General features: G+C 47.4%; 1 protein-coding gene and 1 long non-coding RNA gene across 3 annotated transcripts in view; both read left to right on the top strand.

The window, feature by feature from the left end:
• The first annotated feature begins 2,178 nt into the window (after positions 1-2,178).
• LOC106022208 lies at positions 2,179-16,712 on the top strand. The gene is made up of 4 exons (XR_005870560.1): positions 2,179-2,609; positions 3,832-4,146; positions 6,899-6,933; positions 16,096-16,712. It is a non-coding gene; the product is annotated as an uncharacterized LOC106022208 (long non-coding RNA).
• A 4,335-nt stretch (positions 16,713-21,047) lies between these two features.
• Tmem65 (transmembrane protein 65) overlaps positions 21,048-23,431 on the top strand; it is a 39,683-nt gene continuing 37,299 nt past the window's right edge. Inside the window, exon 1 of one of the 2 annotated variants that reach the window (XM_040730310.1) lies at positions 21,048-21,903. In XM_040730310.1, the coding sequence (XP_040586244.1) occupies positions 21,585-21,903 (319 nt within the window). In that variant the 5' untranslated portion in view covers positions 21,048-21,584. The remainder of the gene's footprint in view (positions 21,904-23,431) is intronic. The other variant, XM_005082743.4, reaches the window with a different exon arrangement.

Below are 23,431 nucleotides of genomic sequence, written 5' to 3'. Positions count from 1 at the left end.
CTGTTCTGGTTAGCAGTAAAATGTTGCATTAGAATTAAATAAATACAATGGTGCATCCATCTGAGCTTGTCCTGCTTATTGGAAAAGGTTGTTATTTGAATACCTGGTGAATAGGACCTCTTTAAAGAGATGTAATTGCAAACCCCAATTCATTCATTTTCTTTGTTTTATATATATATATATATATTTTTTTCTTTTTCCCAGTACCTGGGATTGAACCCAGAGCCTCATGCATACTAGGCAAGAACATCACCATTATGTTTATTTCTAGACCTCTTAAAGGTTTTATTTTTTTTCTCTTATTGCAGTTCTGTCCATTATACCCAGCACCTTCTGCATGCTAAGCAGGCTTGTACCACTGAACATCTGCCCTACCTTAGCTGGTTGTGTTTAAAACTAAATTGGCTTCTTGTTTCTTTTTTTAATCTTTCCAAAACTGGTTTCATATCTGAGAAACTACATTCTTCCCTGTAAAGGGGGGGTGCAGAGAGAACTTCTGAAGTTTTTATTTATTTTTTATATTTATATTTATTTATTATTCATTTATTTATGAGAATCTGCTTTGGTGCCAGGTCTGGCTAGGTACTGGGAAATAAATGGGATATAAGGTGGACTAAGTTCCCACTATCATTTAGTCCCGCACTCTAGGACCAGCCTCTCATATAAGAAGTTATCACATAAATGTTGAGATATGTTGATTGCACCCTGACACTCCAGAGTCTGCCAATAAAGTTTACCTCGAATCAGAGGGCAGAGCAAGCTACTAGCTGACCAGAATTAGCCATGGAGGTTTTGGAGGACCCAGGACACATAGTGAGGCACAGGAAGTAGTAAGGAGGGGTTTGAAAGAGTCAAGGGCCTTTTGATCAAGGAGGGCAAAAAGAGGTCACTGGTCATTCGCCACTGCTTCTCTGATCAAGTCAGCTCCATATCTGACTCCCGGGTTTCTATTAATAATAGGATAATTTAGGTAATTGTTACACATAATTGCACAAGGTAGCATTTGATCATTGTAGGGAAAAGGGGCCAGCCAAAGAAACACACCCTGAGCAGAGCCAAAGAAACACACTTTGTCCCTGGAATCATAACAAAAGAAATTACCCTGACCCTGAAACCAGTGCCAAAGGAACACACTTTGTCCCTGGGATCAGAGTCAATGAAAGAAATGCACCCTGGCCCTAAAGTTGGAGCAAAAAGGCTAAAAAGGACCAGAGAAAGAAACACACTTTGGCCCTGAAACCAGAGCCAAATCTGACCCTAACCCTGTGCAGAAAACTAACCAATCCTCCAGCAGAGCTCTAGCCAGTCTGAGCTCAGCATTGAAATCTGACCAATCCCCACCCTGGAAGCCCTATATAAACCCTGTGTCTGTTGAGTTTGTGGCTGTTCCCACTACCCTGCTGTCTTCTGCCACTCTGCCAGAGGGCAGCAACTCTCCTGGATTCTTCCCTCCCAACAAACCCCTTCAATGAGCTTTGGGTGAAGATCTTCTTTTGCAGCAGCTGCGGTGCAGAGACGACCCTGGGCAGAGCAGAGCGGGCAGGGCTGTAACACTTTTGCCCGGGGAAACCTTCCTTTGGCAGAGCTGAGTTGTTGCACTCGGCTCTCAGCTCTCCGGGAGCAGAGCTGAACTGTAGCACCCCCCCCCCCAAACCTGCCGAGCAAAACTGCTACACTGGGCAAACATCCCCAGCTGGAAGACCCTGTCCTGCCTGAGCAGAGCGGATACACCGGAGAAGCCTTTCCCTGAGGCAAGGCTGTAAGCAGCTAAGCTTACTGCAACCTGTGGTGGTCCTTGGTTCCCGAGCTCCAGGATACCTTTCCACCTGAGCTGTGTAACACTCAGTATTCTGTGACTCCCAACTGCCAGAATACCTGGCCCATCCTGATCCGCCCAAAATGCCTACAATTATGGCAAATGCAATGGAGAAAATGAGACAAAGATGAAATGACAGAGAGCATGGCTTGGTGCGTTCGTGTGTGCGTGTGTGCATGTGTGTGTGTGTGTGTGTGTGTGTGTGTGTGTGTGTGTATTGCAGAATTGATATCTCTCCCAAAGTGACATCTGCATGGAATGTAAATGATAAAGACCGGGGCAGAGTTCTCTGGGGCAACTCGCCCAGCACAGGGAGAAAGTAGATGGTGGGCGGAGTTAGGGCGGTAAGTAGGCGGGGCCAATCAGACAAGGGATTAAGGTTACAGGAGGGTCTGGGTTTTAGTCTAAGAACAAAGGGAAGCAGTGGGCTTTTCGAAGCGAAGGAGTAATGGTCTATACTCACTTAACTATGCAGGGGAGCTTAGATTACAGGAATTTAGAAATCAAGAGGTTTTAAAAACGACCCTGTGAATTTTAGTTTAAATATCACATAAACCTGAACTCCTAGGAAGTCAGCGATGTCTTTAAATTCACAGAGATTGTGTAGGCAGAGCCAGGACAGTCCAGTTCCGGCCCCGAGCTGGTGTTCTCTCTGTTCTAGTGCTAGGCGTGCCGTGTAAGTTTCCACGTGTGAGGACTTTCGAGTCTTCTGTTTCTGAGCTAGAGATGATCCACGAGGATGGGTGTCGTCATCGGGTTCACGGAAGCCCTTGCTGGGGAACATCAATATCAGGTTGTTGTACCCCTGTTATATGTACCTCATTTGTTCCTCTGTAAATTTATACACCTATTTCCAATGCCTAGCATCTAATGCCGGAATCGGAATTTTATAATGGAAGGGACCTTTGGGTACATTTAATCTAATCTTGTTTTTTTTTAAACCTTTTTTAAAAAAATTGACTCTTTGTGGTTAATCTAAATCTTTTTAACAAAAAGAAAGCTGATTTACCTTGTATCTCTCCCAGGATTCCTCCAGTATTTTTATTATTAAAATGCCATCTACTAATTTGCATATTGTTTACATTTTGGGTCTGGGTTTAGGATGCTTCAGATGCTGATGGGGGTGTCCATTAAGTTACCCATGATGCTCAACTCCATTGAGCTCATTGGAAACCTGTAGGATGAAACAAGAAATTCAACAGTTTTCACACCCAATTTGGATGGACTTTCTCTCTCTCTCCTTCCCTCCCTCCCTTCCACCCATTCCTTTTTCCCCCCTCTCTCCTTCTCTCCCTCTCTCCCCATCTCTCTCTCCATGTATGACCTCATGGGAGTTTTCCTCTTGTCTGAAGGAGAACGTCAGAGAAAAATTTCAAAGACATACACACACACACACACACACACACACACACACACACACAAACACACACACCACCACACTACCACCACCAAAAGTACCCACAGGGGACTACTCATACATACGTAATTAAACACAAGCACCCCACTTCCTCCTCTCACCTCTGATCTAGAAACCCATTTGCGGAATCCCCCACCCCATATGTTCGTAGTGGAAACCCCTGTTTTGTTCTGGAGACAGCCATTCCTTCCATGCTCTCCCTACCCGTATCACGTATCTAAACGTTGTGGGTGTTTTCTTTTATCTCGTTAATGTGCCTTATGCAGATACTGAAGCCTAAGAGAGAGGAGTATTGCCTCTTTAGCACACTAACCTGTGGGAGATACTCCTCTGCAGACTTCAAACGAGAAACCTAGAAAATGGGGTTCAGCATTTAGCACCCTGCTTGAAATCACACTCTGTCGCTGGGATCTGAACTTTTGTTGTGGTGTCATTTGTTTCTTATGGCACGTATCTCTTGTCTCACTGTCTGGTTCATGCTCAGTTGTCTGAATTCCACTGAGGCAGAGGGCGGGGATGTCAAGACAGAAGCTTCAGGGAGAGTGGGCTTGGGAGATGAGACCTGACAGAGCACTTATTGGTTCGGGTTTGTGCACAGGATTGGGTCCAAACGGAAGGGGACATTTCTGCAAGCTTCAGCGGCCACGCCCGTGCTGCCGGCAGCAGGTGCTGAACTTTGAATTGCTGTGACCAGAATCTGAAAGCGAAATACCAGAATAAGGAACGTGTGCTGTGAAGAAATGGAAATGGTGTGGAAATACTTCTTTCCCAGAAGTCCCAGCTGCCGGGGCATCCCAGCAGAGGGCATCAAAGGTTACGAGCACCTATAGACCTCAGGATTGTTTTGGAAGAATCATTTTACCAGGCTTGGTAATGCTAGCCTGGGCAGCAGTGATTGCCAGGCCAACATGAGGTACGTAGAAAATCCCTATCTTAAAACATACCCAATCCTGAAAAGAAATTATGTGTTTTCTTAAAGGAATAAGGATTTGAAGTTGGTTTGGATGGAATTGGGGAGGTTAGTTAGGGTATTGTGATTGTATAGGTTACAGTGATGGTCTTGGATGCAGAGAGTGATGCAGAGGCTAAGAACAGGAATTGAACTTGAGACATGTCCCAGAGGAGAGTTAAAAAAAAACGTTTTAAGGGGTTTAGGTAATAAAGAGTGTCAAAAGTTAACTCCTACGGTTATATTTTAACATTTTCGTCGACATATACTTTATATACTTGAAAACTCACTTATTTGGTGTTACTTCAAGTTTTTGGTTTTTTTTTTTTAGCATATCTGCAGAGTTAGCAACCATCTACATAATCCAGTTTTAACCTACTACATCATTCAAAAGAGAGGCCTAAGAGCAGGGCTTTGCTGTCTCACTCCATTTGCGTGTCCCATGAAGCTGCTTTCATAAACTTGGCTTTTCAAAGAGCTCACGGAAGCAGTGATAGAGGTCATGTTTACATGCGTTAAGCATTCACAAAATTCATCAGTTTCGTGTGTGGGCCAAAATGGTATCTTTGGAGAGAATAGAGAAATGTGTATGTTCTTGTAATTCAAATAAAATCCATCTTTTTAGTGTTTTCCATTAAAAAAAAGAGATGCCTATTATTAGTCATTCTCCATTCCTCCCTCTTCAAGCCATTGCATTGCTTTCCTGGGAGAAATGACCACAACCCTGGTGGTTTAAACCAACAGAATGAACGTTTCAGTTTTGGAGACCAGAGCCTGGTGTCCAGTGCCAATAGGGCCCTACTCAGAAGGCTGCAGGGGATGCCTACTTTGCCTCTTCAGATTCTGGCTTGCAGTTGCCTAGCTCTAGCATCTGTCCTCATCTGTATGCTGTCCCCTCACCCTGCTCACTCTCTGAGTGTTCCATGTAGGACACTTGCCGTTGAACTTAAGACCCATCTGGACTCTATGGGACAATCTCGTGTTGAAATCCTTAACTTAATTGTGGCTCTAAGGACCCTTTCCCTAATAAAATCACATTCATGGACTCCTGGACTTAGAACATGGCTGTCTTGGTTAGGGTTTCTATTGCTGTGAAGAGACGCTATCACCATGGCAACTCTTATAAAGGGAAACATCTAATTGGGGCTGGCTTACGGTTTCAGAGGTTTAGTCTATTATCGTCATGGTGGTGTGCAGGGAGAAGGAGCTGATAGTTCTACGTCTTGATCTGCAGGCAGCAGAAAAAACTGGGTGTCACACTGGGTGTAGCTTGAACATAAAAGACCTCAAAGCCCACCTCCACAGAGACACACTTCCTTCCACAAGGCCACACCTACTCCAACAAGGCCACACCTCTTAATAGTGCCACTGCCTGTGGGTGTTCAAACACTTGCGTTTGTGGGGGCATACCTATTCAAGCCACCACAATGGTCATATCTTTTGTGATGAAAGGACACCATTCAGCCTGGTACAACTTGGAGATTACTAATCTGCTTTCTAGCCTTCATGGATTTGCCTATTCTAGACACTGCACACGGAGGATTTTGACCCAAGGACTTGAGTACATACTAGGGCTGTGTGAAGGTTTGAATGGGATGTCCCCAGGAGTCTTAGATATTTGAATACTGATTCTCAGTCGGCAGAGGATTAGGAGGTGCGGCCTTGCTGAAGGAAGTATGTCACTTGGGGCAGGCTTTGAGGTTCCAAGAGTCATCCTGTTCTCCGTGTCCTACTTGCAGTTTGAGATGGGAGATCTCAGCTATTCCTGTCACCACGCCTTTGTGTTGTCACCACAGACTCTAACCCTTGGGAAATGGAAGCCTAACTAAATGCTTTCTTTTATAGCTTAACATGGTCATGGTGCTTTATCATAGCAATAAAAGCCTAAGACATGCAGCTTACTTAGGGTAGATTGAGGGTAAACAGTGTAGACTCTGGAACCCAAGTTTAGAAGCGAAGGGAGCAGCTGAACACACAAATCTGACAGGGTAGTCTGGAAGCGAACGTGGGAGTCACTGGCATGTAGGACCAGTTGCAGCTAAGAAGTCACTCGGGGTGAAAGAGGAGGTAGAAAGAGAATTACGTGGGTACATACATGGGGTGTTTATAGAAGACTTAGAAGAAATGCTCAGTGAGAACGTGGGAAACTCAGGAGAGTGTCTTCACAGAGGGAAACTTTTTAAAATTGTTTTAAGAATGAGGGAGTAGCTCATTGTTGCACACTCATTTGAGGTTGTTGGAAAATTATAAAATATATGCAAACAAAAATGCATGTGTATGCTAACACTGGGTTTGGCAGCTCTATTAACTAGGACTCTCCAGAGGAACAGAACCAAGGGGACATATGCAAATATTTAAGGACAAGGGCTTGGGATGTAGCTCAGTGGTAGACGACTTGTTACTGTGAATGAGGCCTTTAATCCCAGCACTTGGGAGGCAGAGGCAGGCGGATCTCTGTGAGTTCCAGGCCAGGCTGGAGGACCGACAGCCTCCAAAACAATACAGAGAAACCCTGCCTCATAAAAAACAAACAAACAAACAAAAAAAACAAAAACAAAAAAAACCAAATCTCTGAGGATGCACCTGGATGAAGGAAGGGAAAGGCTTGAGAGCTACGGCAAAGAGGCAGAGATGGTTCCAGCCGTGTTCCATTGCTTAAAGAAAGTACTGTCTGGAAAGATGAGTTCATCCTGCTCACATTTTTTTTCCCATACAGGTGGGATGGAGACAGAAGAGGGAGAAGGAACCAGGGTGAGTTAAATGAAGTCTTGGGCTCCAAACTAAGCTCAAAGGGAAGGACACGGGCGGGGCGGTCTGACGGACGCTGGCCATGTGGCAGAAGCTATAGACCAGAGGCACTGAGAGGGTCATAGGTGGCGAGGGCTGAGGTTGAGTGATCTGGAAGAGCAGAGGGGTGCGGTAGACACGGAAGGCGTTGGGAGCACTTGTGATGCCCCGCCGTGGTTCTGACCATGGGTGTAGGGAGCGGAGGTGAGGGTCACTGCTCAGTTAGTGAAGAGGACAGAGGGCAGGACACACAAGTGAATGAGGCAGAAACACACCAGTCCTCTGTGCTTTCGTTCCTTTTGTTTCTGGAGACAATGAAAGGTCTGTGCTTAATTGGCCATTTTGGCTCTTGGTCAATAGGACAATTGGTCCACACCTAGGATCCTAAGTACATACTAGGAGAAAGCCCAAGAAAAATGGAGAACCAACAGTTGCCTGGTGACTGATAAGGACATGCCAGGTTGGTTACTCCTAATGAACCCTGTGTTTAAGTCTTATCTCATTGAAAAATTTCCCCAAAGACATATTTTCTAATATCTCAAGGGTGACATTACCCAAAGCAATTATTTGGGATGGTTAAAAAGGATAACGATAAGGGGAAAATTCAAACTGCAGATTAATAAATCACTACATATGAAGCTAGAGGCAGGTAATGGATAATTTACAGAGGGATGTTGCCACTGCGGTTATCAAGAAGAAAAATAGAAATTTGAATTCAAGAGACCTTGAAACTCACAAAAGAACAAGGCTGTAATAACTCAATGTTTTTCAGTTTTAAGGTCAGCATGCTCGTTCTGGAATTTGACTAAGGCTTTTCAGGGAAAAACATTTGAATTCTAGAGCTCTAGAAACCAAAGATTTAAATTCTATCACTTAATTAGCTTAGTGCCCTTGGAAATTTACTTAACCTATTGGTACGTCTAGTTTCTCATTAAAAAGACAGAAGATTAAAATTGCTCCTACCTCATAGGGTTATAAATGGAGATGAGGAGAAGTACTCAAGGGTTAGTACAGTCACTGATTATGCTAAGTCTGCGAAAGTGAACAGTCATCATCATCTATAAACTAGAGATAACAAAAGCTTCATTGGAAGCCTTAGGAAGATTGAGGTGAAATATGCAATGTACCAAGGGCACAGCCGTGCCCTAAATGCTGAGTCATGGGCAGCTACTGATTTGTGACATGGCTTGCCAAGTATAATCCCCCAACTCCTTACAGCAACTAAAAGTGATGGAGAAAGCCAAGCTCTCCGTCTCCTGAGCCCCATCCTTCTCCATGCCTGCCCCTGGGGTCTTTGTAAGGGTGGAGCAGGTTTTCAGGGAAGTAGATTCCAGAAGCAGGGCCACTTCCTACGTCTAGAAAGATAGAGTCTGAAGCAAACGTAGTCTCATTTAGCTGTGTTATATCTGGGAGTCTACAGCTTCGTGAATCCTCGTCTTGCTCTGCTCTTTCCCGTGCAGAAGTTGTATAAGAACTATATCTGATTCCTACGCCAGTGCTCTTGGCAACAGTCAGTGACAGCTCTCAACCCTGAGAGCAGAACCAGAGCCTAAAGTTTACAATGTGTCCCAGCTATTACGCAAAGTTTACAATGTGTCCCAGCTGTTACACAAAGCTCTTTCTTCCCATGAGCTATGAATGCAAACCGGCAGCTTCAGGACATGGCTTCCATAATTCTCTGAACTTTTCCAAGAGTGGAACTCAGCTCAGAGATGTCAATTGGTCCAAAGATGGCAGCTTCTGAGAGGCAAAGGCTGGGTTTTAGTGTGGATTCTCTGTGACTCTCACAGCTTTGCTCCTATTATTCATGCCACGGACATGCCATTTTATATTGCTTACTTTTTCTTTAGCACAATCTACTAACCATTTTCATACCTTGCTAGAACCCAGGGTAACACTAATGGGTGCTATTATGACAGTTACCTGAGATTCCTCCTCTCCTTTGTCTTTTGAATGACAACGTGTCATAAAATCTAATGTTGATTGACTGCATAGTTTAAAACTTCAATGAACGTATTGAGGATTCCATGTGCAGGCTGCAACTCTACCTACAAAGATGAATGGATTTGAGGGAGAAATCATTCAGGTTGTGTAAAGGGAGGCTCCTTGTGCCTTAGAGTACATCAGAGAGGGTGGAGGGGTTCCTTAGAAGAACTCATCCCTCCTGGAAAGCATCCCCAGGAATTACGTGCCCCCTGAAGGCGTCAGACCTGCCCGCTTGGAGGAAAGGGAAGAGTAGACAGGTAGAGCGGATGAGGTCAACGGTGCTACAAATGGAGATGGTGGCTGGACCATGGTGTGGAGCATGGAGGTCATGGAGAGTACTGAGGGAGCAGCGTTTGGCCCAAGGACAAGGAAGTAATGAGAGATTCAGCTAGACAAGCAGCTTCCAATCAGATTCATGCATCCACTTTACGATGTGGAGTTTTGTGCATACGGCTTTGCAAGTCAAGACAGGTGACACAGCTCAGTCAATCCTAATGGTCAAACCCCATCAGGGCCAGGCAGGGTAGAAAGGAGGAGCTAGGAGATGTGAGGGTCTATGGGAAGGCGTGTTTAGACTGCTGTCCTCTGCTCTTGGCATGACCACTCTCTTTCCAGGGCAATAGAACCCGTTCTTAGAGGAGAGGTCACATGTACTTTATAGCATGTCTCCATCAGAGACCACACCAGACCCTAAGCCCTTAATCCCATCCTCATGGTGGAGGTCACAAGTACTTTGTAAAGGAGTTTGATGTAGTCACACGCTAAGCTTCACTGTGTACATGGGATTGGGAAAATTGTTACCAGGAAACTTTTTTCCCCCAAATTATACCGTACTTAAACATGTCTAAAATAAACTAGTCTGGTGTTGGACTCTAGAAGTTTGAATGAGCACCTCCTAACTAAGTCACACAGAACCCAAAAGGGGCGTGGCAGGGGGATGGGCACAGGTGAGGGTAAAGGAAAACAAAAGCAAAAGCTCTCTCTCTCTCTCTCTCTCTCTCTCTCTCTATCTCTCTCTCTCTCTCTCTCTCTCTCTCTCTCTCTCTCTCTCTCTCTCTCTCTCGGAAGCCAGCCACGCTTCTGATCTTCCCAGCTTGTGTGTAAGTGCTTTCTCCTGCTAATAAAAATAATTGTTTCCCCATTGCAATGATTCTCTCAACAATAATTAATGGATTGAAACTATAATTCCATGGCAAAGTGGACATCAAAACACTGTTTGGAAATTATGATGGGTAGGACTGGTTAAGCAGTGGGTTTGTTGTAGGCTCGCCTGGCTGAACTCTTGTTGGATGCTCAGAAAAGAACCCTTCGGTGGCGTGGGTACCAGTGTTCTTTTTTTTTTTTTTTTTTTTTTTTTTTTTGGTTTTTCGAGACAGGGTTTCTCTGTGGCTTTGGAGGCTGTCCTGGAACTAGCTCTTGTAGACCAGGCTGGCCTCGAACTCACAGAGATCCGCCTGCCTCTGCCTCCCGAGTGCTGGGATTAAAGGCGTGCGCCACCAACGCCCAGCGGGTACCAGTGTTCTTGAAGCAGAGCAGGAGAATGACAGTAGGCCCAGAGGTTGGAGGTCAGAACCCAGGGTCCCTTTCACTTTTGTGTGCATCTCCTGCCAACAGAGGTCCTGCTGGTGTCCCTTAACCAGGAAACATCTACATCTTCCCTTATATGAGAAAGGGGCAAATTCCTAGCTGCATGGGTTATGCATCTTCTTTTTAAATATTTTTAACTTGTTATGTAGCTCAAGTATATCAATATCTCTATTTTCACAAGTGGTCCTCACATCTTGTTCCTTGTGGCCTTAGCTTGGATTGGCTCTGCTCCATTTCGGTTTTGTTTGTCACCTGTCTGGGGACTGCCCAGGTTGCTGCCCACTCCTCTGTTTTCCATCTTGTACTTTGTTGTTTATTTATTCTTCCGTTGGATGAGTGTTTGCTTAAAAAAATAATTTACACTAATCTCAGCATCTTTTACTACACGGAAATCATGAAATAGGCAGCTTTTCATCCTAATTTACTTGATTTTGATGATACGCTTGAAGATTTGTTTTTAATTATGTACGGGTAGGTTGGGGTGGGGTTTGTGCATTTGGACGCAGTTCCCACAGAGGCCAGAGGAGGGTGCTGGATCCCTGGAACTGGAGTTACAGGGGGTTGTGCGCCTCCTTGTTTGTGTGCTGGGCACTGAAACCCAGTCTTCCCCACTAGCGTTCCAAGCTCTTAACCTTGAGCCACCACAGCCGCTCCTAGTTGATGCATTTGAACCAGGCTTATGCATACCTCAGGGAACCTCATCCCTCTTTGGCTTCTATAGCCTCTGCCTCCCTCCCTCCCTCCCTCCCTCCTTCCCTCCCTCCCCCCCCCTCTCTCTCATGTTTTCCTCTTCTGTTGTCTATCCCTTAATTTCCTACCAACACCCCATCTCTGTCCTAACTCCTCCTCGGTGTCTTCTTTCCTTCCTCTCCCTGCCTCCCTCCCTCCCTCCCTCCTGTCTGTCTGTCTGTCTGTCTGTCTGTCTGTCTGTCTCTCTCTCACTGGGCCTCATGTTTGCAGGTGCCCTGCTACTATCGTTCCCTTCATCCTTCTCCATTTTCTGTGCTTTTTATTTTGAGTCTCCTCAAGCTACCCAGGCTGACCTTGAACTTGCAACCCTTCTGCTTCAGCCTCTGAGCATCTGGGACGACAGGCCCACAGGACCAGGTGGACTGTTTTCACTTGCACATTTCCCATGGATGATTCAGCCGCTCACTGGATTTAACTTTTCCCTTATCAATGCTGACTCTCAAATCTACATCTATGGCTCCAAAGTCACATATAGCTTAGAAACCAGAGAGAGGAAATGGAGTCTATCTTCCTGTACCCCAGATAGGAAAACAATGTTCTGGAGCCAAAATAAGTCCTTTTAGACAGAGGAAATAGCAAGAGTGAAAGAAAGCATTCAGCTTCATAAAACCAGCATCTGGAGGCCCCAAGGATTAGCTATTGCCCATGTGTGCGCTTAGCTACAAATCAAGTAACCCCAATCACAGTGACAACAGAGGGAGGAGGTGTATTTCTCTACCATAAAAAATCTGCTTAGTGTTGAACCGCATTGCCAGACAGCTATTATTCTAGGCAATTTGGAATCCCTGGAACCTCAATTTCAACACATGTGAATTTCTCCATGGTAGGAGGAGAGTGAGCTGGATGGTTGAACAGAGACACACAGAGGGAAATATGCCACGTCCCTGTTCTTTGTGCAAAGCAAGTCATTCGGCCATCTCTGACTCCAAAGGGCAGAGATGAGCTATCCTGTTGATCCCTGAGAACCAAATGGTGATTGACAGCAATGATTGGCAGTGTTGATAAAATTAGCCTGGAAAAGCCCTTATAAAGGTTTTTTTTTCTCTCCCAGTGACTTACTGGGTGCTTGGTGCAGAGGGTACCGAGTGGAACTCAGATATGACAGAAGACGGTGATACATCTTTTTGAAAAGGTGTTCAGAAAAAAAAATCTTAATCAATACCTCATTTTTCTTCCAAAAGAGCAGGGACTTTTGAAACCCTTCCACTGACCTTTCTGCTGGCCTCTGGGTAGAATCATTTTTCAATCATTTCAAAACCTTTCCATTTTTCCTTTGTCAAAATATTTCTCCAATCTCAAATATAAAGGGCATGCTGGAAGGAGGAAAAGTTACAAAGTATTTCCCCAAAGAAAGGTGTGTGTGTGTGTGTTCATGCATGTGTGCTTCTAAGTGTGTGTGTGTGTGTGTGTGTGTGGTGTGTGTGTTCATGCGTGTGTGCTTCTAAGTGTGTGTGTGTGTGTGTGTGTGTGTGTGTGTGTGGTAGGCACATGGGTGTACAGTAGCATGCATCAGTGTTTATACATGGAATCCAGAAGGAGAATCAGGTGTCCTCTTCCACCCCTCTCTCCCTATTCCTTTGAGGTAGGGTCTTTCTTTGAACCCAGGGATTGTGTTTTTTGAACTAGGCTGGAAGCCAGCAAGCCACAGCTCCCCTTAGAGTTGGGGATACAAGTATGCTTGCAGTGCCTAGCTCGTAGGTGTTACTTATGAATGTGTGTCTCTGGGGGTTTCTGAAGATCAGCACTTTAATGAGTAGACTGAGCAACGAGATACCTTTGCAAATATTAGTGGGCGTCACCCAATTCATTGAGGGGCTCGACAGGATGGAAGGCAGAGGGAGAGTCTTCTCAGCTTGAGTTAGTTATCCCCGTGGGAGAGACTAGGTTTGGTGCGGGCTTTTGAACCTCAAAGTCCACATCCAGACACCCCTCCAAAAGGCCGCACCTCCCATCCTTCCCAGCAACTTACCAGCTAGGAATCAAGAACAAATATATGAGCCAATGAGGGACCATTCTCATACAAACCACTACAGGAGGAGGACGGGGTTACCTGCTGTACGGCCTGCATCCGAGAATGTAGCGAGGTGGTCAGGATAGATGACACAGAGACCGGTCGGTTGCTTTAAGAAAACTTTATGCGTCCCAAGTCAGCTTTAGGAGGAGATTCCAAGTCCGCTTAGGAGAGAGAAGTCTCTCCAGGAAAAAAGAGCTTCCCTTTTTAAGGACTTCTGTCATCCATCTACATACAATTCTTTCCAGACTTCTCACCCTCCTGGCTGGTGGTTTAATCTCCGGCCCCAGAATCAGGGAGACACAGCAGGGGAACAGGAAGAGGCATCTAGCCGTAGGGGGTGTGAAAGTCCTGGTGTTTCAGTGAGGGAGCCCTTATCTGAGCCCTATCAAGAGCTTTATAGCACTGAATTGTTTTCAGTAAACATTGTCTTACAGCTGCCTACTCCCAGACCAAAGGGGAAGTGGGTTTCTGCTCAAGGTCTGATGTCCCCACAGTTACTAGCAGATATTTGTTCCATTTGGAAGTAAAGAGCTGGCTGGGCTAGCCTGGGCTAAATTTACCTTCTCGAGCCCCACCCCTTCTCTTCCTCTGCCACATGCTAACCCTGTTAGCATCGCTGCTCTCACATGTCACATGTTCTCAGGCCCTTTCCTTGCTGCCCACGCGTATGCCTGCTTTATTCTGTACTTCTCCAGAGTACGCACATACAGACCACAAAACCTCTTACGCCCGCTACTCTCTCTTTGTTCATCTCCAGACCATTCAGGTTTTCAGAGAAAGGGCGTGGCAGGGAGGTCTAATTCATTCACATCCATCAGCTGGCTGGGTAGTTCTCAAATTAGGGTGTAGTCACATAGGGTTGGGGGCTCTACGGAAATTGGGTAATGATGGCTAGCATTGCTGGACTTTTACTGTATCCGGTGCTGTTTCAACTACTTTATATGTATTAACTTGATGGGGTAGTCCCATGTATATGTCAATAAAACACTGTTGGCCAATAGGGAAGCAAGATAGGTGGGACTAGGAGTCAAGGAGGATTCTGGCAAAGAGAGGCAGAGTCAGTCATGATGTAGCCACCATAGGAATAAGAGGTCCGAACACCTTTCTCCGGTAATAGAAAATACTTAGATTAACAATTATGGGGTAAATACTTAAGTCAGAGATAGCCAGTAAGAAACCAAGCAAACGGCCAACAGCTTCATAATTAATATAGCCTCCTGTGTGTTCATTTGGGACTGATGTGGCTCTGGAACAGACTGGTGGGGGGGCAGGGGGAACCAAAGCGGCAGGCAGGGGGAAGACTTCACTCTACATTAACTCGTTGGTTTCATCACAGCCCTATGTAGCACAAATAATAAAAACCCAGAGACAGATACTGGGGTTCAAGATGAAGATCGGAAAAGCAAAGTAGCCAACCACTAGAGAGATCTCACCTCAACCAATGCTCAGACCGAAGGGGCGATCCTGTCCTCAGACTGCTCTGCTCCTCAGACTGCCTAAACCGAATACCTTGCACTCCTGACTCCACCTGCCTCTCTAGTGCTGGGATTAAGAGTGTGCACCACCCCTGCCTGGCCTGTATGACTGAGGACTGTGGCTGCTGGGATTAAAGATGTGTGCCACCACCGCCTGGCTTCTATAGCTGACTAGCGTTTCTAGCTTCGAACTCTGATCTTCAGGCAAGCCTTATTTGTTAGGTCGTAGATGAAATATCACCACAGCCCTATAAAGCAGATGCCCGCATCTCCATGTAATAGATCAGCTAGCTGAACATGATGTCTTCATGTCTGTCAGACAGATGAGCGATGGAAAAGCTGACTTATTATCATGGGGATGGTACAGCCAATCCACAGTGAAGAGTCAACTCCAAGTTCTAGCATAATTCTTTCAACTATTGTCATTTGAAGCTTGAGTGGGGTTGGATGGTCCAAGATGACCTCATGCACATGCTATCAATTCATCCAGAGCTGTATGCTCAGGTCCTCTCCTCCAAGAGACCTTTAAGGGCCTTCAGGTTCCTTCATTCAGCAGCTCGATCTGAAGAATTCCAAATGTCATGCAGATAATTATGTTGATGCAACAGCAGCCTCCAAATATGTCACCAAGCTGAGTTGTCCCACAGGCCACAGATCACACAGCTAGACCAAATCAATGAGTCACATGTCTATCTAGAGGGTTAAGAGCGTGCCTTAAAATTCTGTCCTTCCCTTGCCGGGCAGTGGTGGCACACACCTTTAATCCCAGCACTCGGGAGGCAGAGGCAGGTGGATCTCTGAGTTCGATGCCAGGCTGGACCGACAGTCTCCAAAACAAAACAGAGAAACCCTGTATCGTAAATACCAAAAAAAAAAATTCTGTCCTTCCCATTCAGAAGTGGGGTCTGTACACCGGTGACACTTAATCTTGATTGTCAATTTAACTGGATTGATGATAAGGAATTAGTAAAGCATGCCTCTAGATGCTTGTAATGGCTTTTTCAGAGACAGTTAAATCACGAGGGCTCTGACTTAATCAATAGATTAATCACTTAATGGATTCACCAATGTGATAGCATTACTGAGAGGCCTTAAAAGACAGGAGATGGAGTCTAATGGAAGGAAGTGGGGGTGTCCTCAGGGCTATCCTTTGTCATGGGGGGTGTCCTCAGGGCTATCCTTTGTCATGCTGGAAGTGAGGGGATGTCCTCAGGACTGTCCTTTGTCATGCTGGAAATGAGGGGTGTCTTCAGGGCTATCTTTTGCCCTGGTTCCTGACTATATTTCCCTTTCTCTCTGCTTCCCATCTCCCAGGCCTTTGCTACCTGCCCCTGCTGTCACGATGTTTCCTCCAAGCACTTGAAGCCGCACGACCTTGGATTGAACCCTCTGAAACCATGAGCCACAATAAAGCATGACTCCTTTGTTTCTTGAAGGCATGTTGGTCATAGCAACCAAAGAACCAAGAGGACCATCCCTTTGAATCTGGGATGGCTGCGGGGGCTTGCTTTCTAGCTAGCAGAATGTAGAATATAATTAATTCAAGGGATACTACCTGACTCCCAAGGACAGGCCAGAATAGGCCATGAGCCTGGTTCCCGTCTGATTCTTGTCCTGGGGGATGCCAGCTGCCAGGTTTGTCATGTTGGAAGGGCTGAATTTCCAGAAAGCCAACTGCCAGTGTCACCTGTCAGCTATACAAGTGAGTCATTTTGGATGTCTAGACCAGTCAAATGTTCAAATGACAACAGCTGCAGTTGACATCTGATTGCAGCTAATTTGGAGACTTGAAGAAAGAATCGTTGCAACATCATGGGCAAAACTAAAGTTTGGTTCACTCAAAGAGCAACGTTTAACCAGAACAATGGACTGACTAACGACTATGTGGTGTTCATGTGTCAATAAAGAGGTAGTGTGGTCTTTGCCTTTAATTTTGCTTTTTGTCTCCGGTTGCTTAGGATGGAATCCGGGCACATGCATGCACTGGGCAAACTCTGCACCCCTCCCCTGTATCTCCATCCCACGTGGAAAGCAACATGTACACTTGCACTTCTTTTAAATTTCTTAGTATTTAACATTTACTCCCTTCCCATGCTTCCCACACAAATCATTCTTTCATGGTCGTTCAACACTTACCCATTTCTTCTAGGCGCGACCTGTCTCATAAGTATCTTGCATCTACGTTTTATTTTTTCCCACTATTTTATACACCAGAGGCATTGCAGTAAGTCTCCACATGGGCAAATGCTTTTCAGATCAGGATTGTAGAGTCTCTTTAGTCAGCTGGGCAAATCAGGAGGATAAGCCCACAGTTAGTATGCAGACAGACTCCCCAAGCCAGTGGACAACAAAAGTTTAATTTGTTGGGTGTAGTTGAACTTTCTTTGGGACCTCCAGCTTCCCAATAATGACACGGAGACTTATTACTAATTATGAAAGCTTGGCCTTTAGCTTAGGCTTGTGCTCAACTATCTCTTATAACTTAGATTAACCTGTTTCTATTAATCTATATTCTGCCACGTGGCTTTTTACCTCTCTTCCATTCTGTATGTGCAACTCTCTCCTCTGTCTCACTGCATATCTCATGTGAGCCTAGATTCTTTCTGAGTTCCTCTCTTTCCCCAGAAATCCCACCTAACCTCCCTTGCCTAACTATTGGATATTCAGATCTCTGTTAAACCAGTCAGGTGCCTTAGGCAGGCAGGGTAAAACAGCCACACTTCTTTATACAGTTTGCTCAAATATCATACAACAGTTGAGAGTGACTACGGACAATATACTACTTGAATTTTAAAGAAGAGGCCTTTTATGTTGCCCAGGCTGGCCTTGAACTTGCTATGTAGTTAAGGCTGGCCTAGAACTCCTTGATCCTCCTGCCTGTGCCTTTCAAGTGCTGAGATTACAAGTGCTCCCCACCACTTCCTGCTGTGTGTGAGTTCATGTGTATGTGTGTGCGTGTGTATGTGTGTGTGCATGTGTGTGTGTGTGTGTGTGAGTGTGCATGTGTGTGTGTGTTCATTCCACCATGGCCATCTGCATGCTGGAGAGGCTGAGAACGCTCAGCACCATGGAGGACATGAATGATCACAGACAAGCACTGGAGAAACCAGGAATGTTAGTCACACAGGGTTGTCTCAACGATGGAAGAAATGTATACATTTTCACCTGGAAAGCTGGGAGCAGATGGTGGATGGATTTTATTTTGGGCTGCCAGCTCACAAATAAACAACGCAGAGACTTATTAATTATGAAAGCTCGGCCTATAGCTTAGGCTTGTCCCGCTAGCTCTTACTGCTTACCTCAACCCGTTCCTACTCACCATGCGTCGCCATGTGACTCGTGGCTTTCCCTCTCCTCCTGCATGTCTTACTCCCTTTGCATCAGGCTAGTGACTTCTCCTTTCCCCTCCCCAGAGATCTTGGTCTCCAGAAGTCCTGCCTAACCTCTTCCTACCTAGCCATTCAGCTCTTTATTAAATCAACCACAGTGACACATCTTCACACAGTGGAAAGGGATATTCCTCAACAGGGCTCGTTGTTAATGACCTGGTGACCTTTGCTATCTATAGCACCAGACCTCACCTACACCCCTCAGAATGGTCACCCCAGACTCTCCCTCCCCAGACCTTTATCATTAGCTTTGTTTCTCAGTCAGTGGAACCTCTACGCTGTCTTGCTCAGAGACCACACCAGGCCCTTCAACTACAAATCCCATCTTCATGGTAGAGGTCACATGCACTTACCAAAGAGGTTCCATGCATCCCACCTTAACCTTCATCGTGTACATGGTTTGGGATAATTGTTACCAGGAAACTTTTCTCCAAAATTATACTATGATGGGGAAGTCCTGTGTATATGTCAATAAAGCACTGTTGGCCAATAGGGAAGTAAGATAGGTGGGACTAGGAGTCCAGGAGGACTCTGGGAAGGAGAAACACAGAGAGTCATCATGTAGCTGCCATAGGGATAAGAAGTCCAGACCCTTTTCTCTGGTAAGAGAAATACTTAGATTAACAATTATGGGGTAAATACTTAAGTCAGAGCTAGCCAGTAAGAAATCAAGCAAACGGCCAACAGCTTCATAATGAATATAGCCTCCTGTGTGTTTATTTGGGACTGATGCGGCTCTAGAACCAGGCTGGCGGGAAGACTTCTCTCTACAGTACTATACCTACGTATGTCTAAAATAAACTAGCCTGGTGTCAGACTCTAGAAGTTTGAACCAACACCACTATCTAGGTCATGCGGAACCAAGTTTTGTTCTTGCCTCTGGCAGTTTGTTTCTCTGCTGGCTGTAGAGCTTGCAGGGGCTTGCACACAGTACATGAAGCACAGTCCAAATCCAGTGCTGGGTGTAGCATGAATAATAAAAACCCAGAGACAGATATTGGGGTGCAAGTTGAAGATCAGAAAAGCAAAACAGCCAGTCACTAGAGAACTCTACCAAGGCTAAGACCAAAGGGGGGGTGCGATCCTGTCCTCAGAGTGACTGTAGACTGCAATGCTCTCCACCAAACCTCAGACTGCCCTGAGACTGCCCTGAGCTCCTGCCTCATCTTCCTCTCTAGTGTCGGGATTAAAGGCATGACATCCCAAGTGCTGGGATAAGAGGCATGTCATCCCCAGTGCTGCGATAAAAGCTGTGCGTTCTGTTTCTCTTTTAGACTAGTTCACTCACGTAGCCCAGGGTGGCCTTGAACTCACAGAGATCCATCTGCCTCTGTCTCCTGAGTGCTGGGATTTAAGGTGTGTGTCACTGCTCTGCTCTCGGTCCTCTATGGTTAATTAGTGGCTTAGTTGTGTGGCTATCTAGTGGTTTAGTGTGTGTGTGTGGCTGACTAGTGGATTAACTCTTTTTTTTTTTCCGAGACGGGTTTCTCTGTGGCTTTGGAGGCTGTCCTGGAACTCGTTCTTATAGACCAGGCTGGTCTCGAACTCACAGAGATCCACCTGTCTCTGCCTCCTGAGTGCTGGGACTAGGTATGTGGCTAACCAATGGCTTAGGGTGTGTGGCTAACTTGCCTTGGCCTTTAACTAGGTGTGTGGTTAACTAGCGACCTAGCTCTGCATTCTGACCTTCAGGCGAGCTTTATTCGTTAGATTACAAACAACATATCACTACAGCTGACGACCTGGAAGATTCCTGGAGAGTCTTTCCCCTCAGTTAATTCTTGGATGCTTCAATTTGAACGGAAGGGTTTACGAAAAATTTGGCCTCCAGACATACTTCCAATCACCTCTCAGTTACTGGTAGTAACCAACGCCGGTGTAAACGCACGACAGCAGTTGTTGCTCTGATCTATTAGGGGACTACTCACAAGAAAGAAAGGCCCCAGGCAGGCGCGCATTTTTTCCCAAGTACTTTGGGTCTGAGGTTGATCGCATCTGCAGATTGAGAACCACAGACGGGGCGGACTGACGGCACATTTACTACACAAGGTTCTGAGCGGGCAGCGGCCGTGGGTACGATAAAGATGGGGATTTGGATCTTGATCACACTTGAGTGGAGTTATCGTCTAAAGCAGATTTATTTTCTAAGATAGGATGCCTAAGTGTCCTTAGACAAGTTCAGATAAAGCTGTGATCTTCTCCCTTACAAAGAAGGGAAAGCTTCATGCAGTAGGTGACACTTGACCGGGGCCTTGATGATCTGGAGACAAAAAGAGGGACATAAATCCCTAGAGACCATTCAAAAAAAAAAGTTTTACTACATTTTGGCCTCTGGCTCCCGAATTAGCAGTCTGCAAGTGCGCAGCTGTCATCGGGCCAGGGAACGGTGGTGTTTCCTCCCCAGACCTTGAAGCCTCAGCCTGAAACCCACCTCCTCTCGGGACGGGTAGAACCGGCCCTGCCTTCCCCAGGGAGCGGCCAGAGAAGGCGTTTCAGCGCCGCGCTGTCTGGCCGCGGTAAGCACCGACGCGGCGGAGGGCGCGGCTCTTTGTGCTCCAAGTCCCACAGGCCTGGGCAGGTGCGGGGACCCCGCGAGGCACACAGCCGCCCGGCAGCTCCTCCAGGGCCCTTCGAGGTCCAGATTTTAGGACGATGCTGCGGAGAGCAGCACAGCGGCTGGAGCACCCCGGCGGCCGCGGGTTCTAAACTCCCGCAGTGCATTTGACACGGGCGGTTGCCATCGGGCGGGGTGCGAGCCCCCGGCTTCCCTCTCCACGCAAGGGAGTGGGTGGAGACTCCAGGGGAGCGACTTTGCGCATGCGTAGCCCCGCCCTCAGCCCCGCCCCCACCCCGTCGCCCCGCCCCGCCCCGCCATCCCGGACTCCACCGCTAGGGGTGGCGGCTGTGGCTCCGGCCTGACTGACGCTCGCTGTGGCTTTGAGGGCGCCGCAGCCCTGCCGAGCGGGGACAGCGCGAGGCCAAGAGGGTGGGAAAGCGGCCGGCGGCGGAGGGCGGCGCCGGAGGAGGGCGGCGCGCGGTGACTCATCCCTCTGGACGGTCAGACACACTCGCCCGGCCCGCCCGCCCGCCCGCCCGCCCGCGCCGCCGCTCCTCAGCCGGGAGGCGCCCGCCCGCACCGCCCGCCCGCTCGCCCGCTCCGAGCTCCCGGCCCGGCCGCCTCGCACAAAGTTTTCCCGGGCTCGGGGCCTTGCGGGACGCGGAGCGGGCAGGGCAGGGGAAGGCGGTCGCCGCGCGGGCCCCGCCAGAAGTGCATGGTGCCGGGCGCCCGGGCCCGGCGTCTGGAGCACCCGGGGCGGGGCCGGGCTGAGCCCAGCTCCTGAGCCTCCGTCCAGCGGCGTCCGAAGCCGTCCTCCCGTCGGGACTGCCGCGGGGGTCGCGCCGCGCTCCAGCGCCATGTCCCGGCTGCTGCCGCTGCTGGGGAGCCGCACGGTGCGCAGCCTGAGGCCGGGCCCCGCCGCCGCCACCGCCGCCGCCGCCGCCACCGCTACCGCCGCGCCCCGCCCGCCGTCCTGGTGCGGCTGCGGCCGGGGGCTGCCGGCGCTCGGGGCCCCCCGCGGTCCCCGGCTCCTGGGCACCCACCCCAAGAAGGAGCCCATGGAGGCGCTGAACACGGCGCAGGGCGCGCGCGACTTCATCTACAGTCTGCACTCCACCGAGAGGAGCTGCCTGCTCAGAGAGCTGCACCGCTTCGAGTCCATCGCCATCGCCCAGGGTAAGCGGGCGGGGTCGCGCCCGGGCGGCCCAAAGGGGAACTTTCTTTTTTTTAACCTCCCGAGTGTCCCCATCCCACCCCCAAGGCGGGTAGGACACGCACGGATCGTGCCAGGCAGCTGGGGCCTCCCCAGCCGTGCAATTCGAGAGCCCCAGCCCGAAGTGACCCCGGCCTCTCTCGGGGGTGCGTTTCGGTTTGCCCCGTGCCTCCTCTCTCCAGCACCCCATCCCCTAAGCCCCGGTGTCTCCCCGAGACCGTGCACCCATGCCCCGTCTGGTCTAAGAAAGTGCTTCCAGCTTTGCTTGCTAGAGGAAACTTTCTTGAAGGTTCGTGGATCCCCCCCACCCTCCCCAAAAGGGGGTGTAGCGCCCAGAGGCAGGGATGCTGGATGGAGGCAGTGTATTGTCACACACATCTGGCTGTGGACCCGCCCAAGGGAGTCTTTTCTCGGGAAGTGGAAAGACTGTTTCGAGCCAGCCCCGGCGTAGGTACTGGAAGCCTGGAGATTTCAAGGGGACTCCAGTGCTTGCTTCCTTGGGAGTTTGAAAGCGTGAAGAAGTGAGTGAGTTTTTTGGGTGGTTGGGCTTAGGGAATCTGTAACTTGAAAATGAAAAACACACTTGTACTTAAAAATAATCGGGGGAAGATGAAGGAAAACTATTTTTAAACAGATATGTTAAGATAGGATATTTTTAAGACAAGTGCGGAATTGGAGTGTAGGGGAAAAGGCTAAAAGTTCAGAAAAAGACTCGAAAGGATGCAGAGACCAGAATGGATTGAGTCTGAACATACGTTTTTGCTACGTAATTCTGTTGTGTACACAAAAACCACAGAGCTACCATTTTGTATTGCATTCGAATGTGTTGGGAGGTTTTTAAATAGTTGACGTCGGTGCTATGTGGTACCATATAGTACCATGTAAACACTCCATAGGTTCGGAAGTATGGAACACATTAATTTGGAATGTGTCTTTCACGCATCTTGAAAGTTTATCATTGGCCTGTGTCTGAGAGGAAAGTGAGTTCTACCTCATATTAGCATGGCTAACCTTTACCACTTAGGAAACTTTATTAGTTGTACCCTTTAATATTTTTTTTTCCAGTTTAGGGGATTGTGAACCAATAAAAAGTAGTGGATAGTTTCAAGCATTGCTTTACCCACAATTTTTCCCCCCAGGAAAATGCAGCAATTCAGTCAGTTCAGTTAGTAAATCACAGTATTATAGACAATTACAACTGAATACTAGCATATCGTTTTGTCTTGTGTGTTTTCCATGTGTTTAAAAATGTGCTCTGGAAAACAATATTGACAGTCATGCCTTAGAAGTTCAAATTTTGTCACTCAGGCACGACTTTGTAAAAAACCCGTTTTCCTTTTACTAAAGCTAGATCTTGGGAGTGCTACATTGTCAACATGTTGGGAGATTGGAAGGCCCTGTGAATATATTTTTATGGCGGTTATTGAAAAGCATGTTCCACAATACCAGGCTTGCCAAGTTTTATCTCCTAAGTTACTAATTTTGCACACG

This window comes from Mesocricetus auratus, unplaced genomic scaffold (assembly GCF_017639785.1).
Source record: "Mesocricetus auratus isolate SY011 unplaced genomic scaffold, BCM_Maur_2.0 Super-Scaffold_100023, whole genome shotgun sequence".
NCBI classification, from domain to species: domain Eukaryota; kingdom Metazoa; phylum Chordata; class Mammalia; order Rodentia; family Cricetidae; genus Mesocricetus; species Mesocricetus auratus.
This window is presented reverse-complemented; position numbering and strand designations above follow the sequence as displayed.